At 38.5% G+C, this 7831-nt stretch overlaps 1 protein-coding gene across 3 annotated transcripts in view; it reads right to left on the bottom strand.

Annotated features, from left to right (window-relative positions):
* Positions 1-3401: 3401 nt before the first annotated feature.
* The window catches only part of LOC140938603 (centrosomal protein of 57 kDa-like), an 8239-nt gene continuing 3809 nt past the window's right edge, over positions 3402-7831 (bottom strand). For 2 of the 3 annotated variants that reach the window (XM_073388103.1, XM_073388118.1), the window contains exons 4-9: positions 7452-7693; positions 7104-7184; positions 5924-6001; positions 5732-5830; positions 4532-4743; positions 3402-4180 (exon numbers count right to left, since the gene is read on the bottom strand). In XM_073388103.1, coding sequence (XP_073244204.1) covers positions 3808-4180; positions 4532-4743; positions 5732-5830; positions 5924-6001; positions 7104-7184; positions 7452-7693 — 1085 coding nt within the window. In that variant the 3' untranslated portion in view covers positions 3402-3807. The remainder of the gene's footprint in view (positions 4181-4531; positions 4744-5731; positions 5831-5923; positions 6002-7103; positions 7185-7451; positions 7694-7831) is intronic. The other variant, XM_073388110.1, reaches the window with a different exon arrangement.

Consider the following 7831-nt stretch of genomic DNA (forward strand, 5'->3'; position numbering starts at 1 on the left):
GGTGTTTCATCTGGTGATGAAACACTGCATCTCATGTTTGATATATTACATGAAACACCGAGAAGAGAGTTGAAAATACGACGCGCAGCGGAGTATTTTTGACGAACTTCGAGGTGTTTCATCTGGTGATGAAACACTGTGTCGAATGTTTGATATTTCTTCTCAAACAAAATCATTTTTGAAGGAGAAATTAAGGATGCAAATACTAAGCAGTGTTTCATCCGATTTCCAAACACTCATTAAACATTAATTTCCTTTGTATTTTCTTAATGAATTATTAATGAGTTTGAGAACTGAGAATCTCTATTTAAAGCTATTATCCCCTCAAACGATAACTTACAGGAATGTTTAGAGAATTCGTTCCATTCTGAATAGATATCAAAATTTATTTAATTTTGCGCGAGTCTTTTATATATATATATGTGTGCCATTAGAACAGGCGACCAGAACAAAACCAGGAAATATAAATGATAAGTGTAATATGGGTTTCAGTTTATCTCATGGGAGACGGCTTACCTTTTTATCGCCTAAACGGAAATCTTCTTTCCGTTGAAAACACAACAAAATCTGATATCTTCTTTCTCTACCACAAACATTAAGTATAGGCCTTTGCTTTATGCCTCTGAAGGCAATATTATCTATTTGTTATTCTGGCTGACTGAACTGTCAAAAAGCTTTTTGCGTATCATTGATCAGTGATGCAATATATAAAAGCAAACGTTTGCCATTTAAACCAAAGATATTTGAATACATGTAAATATTGTAATTGAAGGAGCTTTCTAAGACTACAAAGGCTGTCTCTCTTCATCAATCTCTATCTATAGCTTGATCTGTAGAATAAGTCAGTTTGAAATCAGTAGACTGATAGCTTGGGTCAAGAGTGGTCTTGCAAGCACGTATCTATCAGGTAGGATATCACCACCATCACTGACCACCATTTCGTGCAGCACTTAAAACTAGTGGTACAGAGCCCTCCCCTGTTGAAGCCACAAATCCGCAATGTGATAAAGCTTCAAAGGCTATCGAAACCTGAGTACTCGAAAAAGCGTCGCCTTCAAATAAAGTCGAACAAAAATTAGCGCCGCAGCGCTTTTTCGAATAAACAAAATTTCCTACTGCATTCCCAGGTTATGCAGGGCTCATGTAAACGTATAAAAACCAAAGTTCCAAGAGCCTAGGTAAGAGACTCCTTACAGTGCAAAGTCTTTCATACCGTACCGATGTTTATTAGCGCGATTCCAGTCGTTTGGTTGTTCCCAACCTTCCCTCGGCCCTGCCGCCAAAAAACTACTGCCCTCCAGCTAATCCCGCCAGCTACACAGGCTAGTCCCTGCCTTTCTTTACTCCCTTTATTTGACTCTCCATAAGACAGACATCGATCACTCTTAGACGGGCACTTAGTGCCGGTCCCAGAGGTGTTCGTCTCACTAGACGAGAGAGTTGACTACGTCCATTTAAATTCTTCCATTGATTACGAATTACCATAAAACATAACAGACGTCCAACCGTTTAGTTTCCCGATACTATGATGGTTTTACTGAGAGTACTTACAGTAGCAAGTCTTGCAGTGCAGTGGTTTATTTACTATATTCAAAGGCTTGTTAAAAAGATTTTTAGAAATGATTTTGTGTTTCTACTCTCTAAGAAGACATGAAAAATGCTGAACAATAACGTTTGCCAGATCATTTTAGTCTTTTTTGAAGGATGATTTGGATTGTGTATCTGTAATTGATTGTGATTGATTGACAAAAAGGTTTGAGCGTTTGAGAAGTCAACGAAATGTCTGAAATGTGTGATGTTATCAATACAAAGTTTGAAATGAGATAATCAAAATTGCACTTAGTCATGCAAAGATGCCATGGTGATGATAAGCCTGGAAAAACCAGCAAATTTTGTTCACGAATAGAAAATGAACATATGAACAACTACAACTTGTTGAGTATTAGCCAAACAATAAAAAACTTACCGACTGGAGTTACAGGGTACCATTGTTTAACTTCATGATCACTTGTTGGACAGCAGTCCATGATGTTTGTATTCAGACGTGAAAACCGTTATCCTGGCTTGTAATAACCGCGTACTTTGCAAACGTATTGAACGGGTCCCATCGTTTTCCCTTGTTCTTGTAACTTTGTTTTTGTACTTCCATGGCATATTTTTCTTTTTTCAGCCACTATTGTATGCAATTAATTGCAAGTTATCGATCGTGATGAAGGCAATGTTCTTGCCTGTTTGTGCGATACGCACAAGCCATGTTTCTATTGTTTACCAGTGAATATACGACGTTCCTTTGTTATGAAGTTTTGATGTTTGAATATTGTTGTCCAGGGTTGATGAAGAGCGCAAATATTTGAATAACAATTCATCGACACAAAGACATTTTCCATTACCTTTTTGTCAAGGGTGAACTGTTTACAGTGTGTGTTTAATTAATTCTCACTACTGGTTTTGTCAACTGTACGGGCGGCAATTTTACATCTATGCCTTCATTTAATATAAGCGGTCTGTTAAGTTTTATTTGCCAGCTAATGAATTTCTGAACTCATCAGCTTAAAAAGTAATTAGAGTGATTTTCAATAGTGGATCAAAGGAAAGTACACTTTATTACCTTTCTTAATTGTTTGTTAGTCTCTGTTACTTTTGTTTGTTGGAGGTCAAAAGTCGGTTTGATGGAGTCTCCGTAGAAGCGAAAGTTATGGCCTTCTGGGGTTGTGCCGCTGGCCTCTGTCAGAACCCCTAGCCCAACCCCATTATATTCTATTGTGTGGCTATATTATAGACCCCATCTTAGTCACTTTTGGAAGAAAGTAATTGTCGCAATCCCAACTTAGTCACTTTTTGTTTATGCATCTACCCTATAAAGCCTTTTAACTAAGTCATCCTGAAATAAAATGACAGTTGATAAATTCTTTCTATTTTTAAATCCCTACATGCCTGAATTTTCTGACCCCCAATATCCTGAAAATGTCTGGCCCCATTCTAGTAACTCTTATAAAAATGCAACCCCATAATAGTCAATCCTGTCGTGAAAATGCGACTCCGTCCAGCGGCACTTACCCCATAAGCCTCCTAGTACAATCCAGTCGTGAAAAAGCGACCACATCCAGCGGCACTTACCCCATTAGCATACTAGTAGGCTAATGGGGTAAGCGCACAAAGCGTAAAGCTCGATATTTTATTCTTCCACTTTCTCGTAAATGAAATTACAGTAAATAAGGGGTTTTCAAGTACTGTGTGTTGGCCATGGTATTCATTAGCCAATAAAGTTTGTTTCTGTTGTCGTTATGAAGCTCGACCACACGCTGATCGAGAGGGTACGATATTGCCTTACGCAAAAAAAGATGGGTGCGTCTGCCATCATTAGCACGGCAATAATGTTAAACGCACATACCACAAGCAACTTTGTTTGGTAGCTGGGTATAGATATATATAATTTATTCATTTTGATTTGACAAATTTTCACTTTCTCTGCATTTACATGACATTTGTGTATTTGTACAAGGAACCATACAATAAATAAACAGCCAATAAAACATGCCACTAGTCAGAAATTGAAAACACTATCCACTAAAGGCGAAGTCAAATATACTATTAGATGGTTTCGGTTTGACACATACAGGAAAAAGGGTAGATAAAATTGATTCTTTACCATCTGGATACGACGGAAATGTAACAAGTGTCACGTTGTCCAAGAACTGGCCATTTCAAAGTACATCTGACATCTGCTTTGTTTAATCCTACTTTAAAATCCCCACACCCAATTCTCATGCGCAAACTCATCCATCCCTCCCTTCCTATTACCCAGAACTACTCCCAATGATAAGGATTTTTCTCTAAAGAGTTTTTAAGTGTCTTCATTCCTTTATAAACAGCAAGAGTCTTTTTGGCTCCCCCTCCCTGTGGAGCGTTTTTTGCCGCTTTCGTTTTAACGGTCGTTATCACTTCCACTTCACCGCCGCTCGCCGGGAGAACAGCGCTTGCGCTTTTGGGTCTTGCCGCTGATCTCGCCTTTTGCTGTTTATGTCGCTTTTTAGCTTTCTGTTGTTGCCGTCTAACCATGGCTATTTGTTCTCCTTTCGCCTCCATGCGAGCTTCTAGATTTTCCAGTTCTCGTCTGAGGTCTTCTTGTATTCTTGGGTCTTCTGATTCTTGTATTTGGCGGGCGACTTCGCGGTGTTCGCTGTAGATAATCAGGGAGAAATATTGGATTTCCTTTTTCAGCTTTACCAAAGTGACAACTTCATAGAGCTATAAATTTACTTACATATACTAAGGAAATTCTATTTTCAGTTTAGCAAGAGGTTTACGGTTGAAATTACAGGATCGGTTATTCAAAGGAAGTCTGACTAATGGAACTCCAATATCCACATACAAAATTTCCACACTGATCCCCATACATTTCCTTATAAGAATTTGTTGAGAGAATTCAAGGGATATAGACCCCAATGAATTCTGTTCAGTCACCGAAAAGACCCACATTTTAAGGCTCGAAAATACTTTTTGAATTCAAAGCGTAAAATACAACACTTACAAAGTAATATGTCCAAACTCATCCTGAAGGCCCAGAAGTAGCTCGTCAAAAGCACTCTCTGAGTCACTGGAGCGAGGTGTAGATCCTGCACTCTGCGTGTGCCTCTTTTGAGCCCGCCGTGCAGCAGCGTTACAAAGCGCAGGGTTATGGGCCTTCATTAAGGACAGCACAGTTTGTAAATTAGCACCAAGAGAATGTGACTTCGTAGTTGACTGAAATTAAGGCAAAGTTTATGATCAGTGACATTTGGTAACACAGTTCAAATTGAACTTATAGACCTAATTTTCTATACTCCAGTAAAACTTCCCTTTAACCGAACGCAAGGTTATGTAGGAAATTTTAGTAAAAATGTTAAGACATGGAATGAAACGGCGACTTTTTAGACCGTAATGGCATAAAGAAGAAGAAAGGAAAAAGGGAAAAACGCAAAGGTTACGACTTTAAAATCGTCCTTTGGGTTGTTTCGTTAAGCGACGTACAAAAACTCAAGATTTTATAAACGTATACATTTACTTACTTCGCGTAGCTGTAAAGGACAAAGCTCGCGGGATAGTTGCTATGCAGGTAATTTAGCCAACTTTTAGACGAATGTGACAAGGAAATGGACATTTAAAAAAATCTTACATATGAGGACATACAGGTCTTTTCATAGGTATTCCAGCCATAATTTTGCATTGATATCATAAACCTGAACAATGTAAATGATTTAACCCGGTTCGAGGTTGAAAGTTGTGTCTCAGGTCAGGGAAAAGAGTTACACCATCCAAAACGATTAGACTTGATGTACGTTAATTCTTCGGTGCCGAAAGGAATTTGTAGAAGAAAAAAGCTGGAAAATGAGGTCGACTAAGTTAAAATTCAGGAAACAGAACAACCTGCAACACTCGTCAAATTTCGTTGAAACACTATTTAGACTTTCATGTCATGCCTTCTCGACCAATTTATTGAACTTTTCTGCGAGTGTACTTCTTCTCTCCTTCCCCAATGTTGAGATTCGCGTATATTTGCGAATGGTGGTTGATACGTGAATCAACATTGGGGAGGGCGTAACGTGAAGAATGTTCCATGTGGGCAAAGAACATCCTCGTTCCCAAACTTCTCTCCTACTCATAGCCCCGGGACGAGTAGGAGTCAGACCCCTGGAATAGAGGTTGGAAAGAGAAAACTTTTGATGATAGCTTTGAATCCGGAGACACGCACCTGGCCCACGACAAAAGGAATATTTCCTAAGTTAAGTCGATAATGATCTGAAGGTTTAGCGGGTTGCGGTGTTCTTCTTGCGGGCTTGGGCTTTGGAGGCTGCAAAGAGGAAAAGAAAGAACATAGTTTAGCTTTGGAATAATACTATGCAAAATAAACGAGGTTTATAGTACAGTGTAGACAAGTTATCACCTTCCTTTTTTTCTTCTTAACCCTGGGTGGAGATGTCATGTCCATGAGGATCCTATTCGTCTCTGCAACTGATTCCAGCTAGAAAAACAATTATGAATTAATTTAACTATAAGCTGTGAAAAAAGGGTACAGTAGGAATTGGTCACATACAGTTTAGCTCAGGTTTGAACTAAACAAGTGCTAAACTAACGGCAACATCTTGACATTTTTTTTTATAGTTATTCCGTTTACCTTGGATAGATGGCTAATAGTTCAAAACAAGGAAATACTTGTAAAAACAGTAATGTTAATTTTTGCTTCTTGCATAACTCATTAAATTACATGTAGAGTATGGTCAAGGGAATGGCCAAAAATGTACGCCATGCACCATTTTCACCAAGACCATAATGCACCTTATTTACCCCAAATTTTTCCTTTTGCATAACAGTTGTCTTTGATTTCTCTTGGGACGACTGTAATACCCCTGAGGAGAAATTTTTTTTTTTTTTTGAGGGGTGGGGGGGGAAGGGTTAAACCATACTGTTGTAGCCATGAAACTCCAAATAAATAATTGTTTGAAAATTTTTAAATACCACTCGCAAGCCATTCAAAGCCAGTGGTTTGATTGCAGTAAAACCCTGCGACCAAGACCCTGCATTAAAAGAACCTGTTAGGCTAAATTTTGCCAGTTAAGCCTCCTCTATGTCAGAGCCTGTTTAGCCTCAATTTTTGAAAACGTTCTGATTTTCTAAAATCTATGACAAATTCTGTACACTTGGGCAAATAAGATAAGTCAACATTCAGAATCCTCTTTGGAGACATAGGTGCCTTATCACTCCAACTGCAATGTAATAGTATGCAGATCTTATATGAGGAATAAGCTGAACCACTAAATACTCTTAGTTAGATTGTATTTTATTTCATTAGAAAATAAGAACCTATTCATAGTCTAAGAAACTAAATAGGCTAAACTTATGCTTCATGGTCACTACCATAATTTTATTTAAGAACCTGTTGAGGCTTACTTGGAAAAATCCAGGTTCTTAGTCGTTAGTCTTAGAGGTTTTACTGTATTTCAAACAGCAAACAAAAAAAAGAAAGACAGAAAGAAAAGAAAGGAAAAAGACAAAAAAGGTACATTGCAAGATATTTCCAGAAAATCCTAACTCTAACTGTAGTTGCTCTAATGATATTTACTAACAACCTCGGCTGTCTTATTTTGAACCAACTTCCTCTGGTGAGCTTCCTCTCTAAGCCTGTCTTCCAGTTCTCTGATCTTACTCTGAAAGACAAGTACATGAAAAGACAAATCATTATGGATGACAATCATCACAAATGCTAGAAGAAGCACAGAAGGTCGCACGCTAACTGGCTGTGGTAATCCTTTCTACTTCTTTTCCTAATAACAAATTAAAGGGAAGTGATGGAAGGGCTGAGGGCAGATGCACTGTTTTTTTATTGGTTGGGGGATGCTCATTAGAGCCTGGGAGCTTTGAACACTAAAAGAGTAGCTAATGCCATTGTGAGCATAAATTTTATGGCAACTCACTTCAGCTATTGAATGCTGTGCTGTTAATTTCATATGATCTCTTTCAAGGCCTGAAAGTTTTTCCAGCTGCCCTCTAACATCTTCCGATGTTTGCTGTGCAGCTTGTTTAGCAACCATTGCTGATCGTTGTATCGCAGTGTCTCTGTCTGCCTCGGCAGTCTGGACCATCTTACGCATGTAATCTAACTGCTTCTCCAGCAAGTTACATCGGGCCTCTGCACCCTGTAGATCTTCCTCTAATTCTAAAGAGAAATAATTATTCTGTATTAAACAATGTCTGTTATAGTGATTTTGTTACCTCTGCATCCTGCATCCCTGACACATAAAAATCCCCAAAAACGCAAAATAATTTGTGGTATGCATCCTGTAGGGCACAAAGA

This window comes from Porites lutea, chromosome 1 (assembly GCF_958299795.1).
Source record: "Porites lutea chromosome 1, jaPorLute2.1, whole genome shotgun sequence".
NCBI lineage: Eukaryota > Metazoa > Cnidaria > Anthozoa > Scleractinia > Poritidae > Porites > Porites lutea.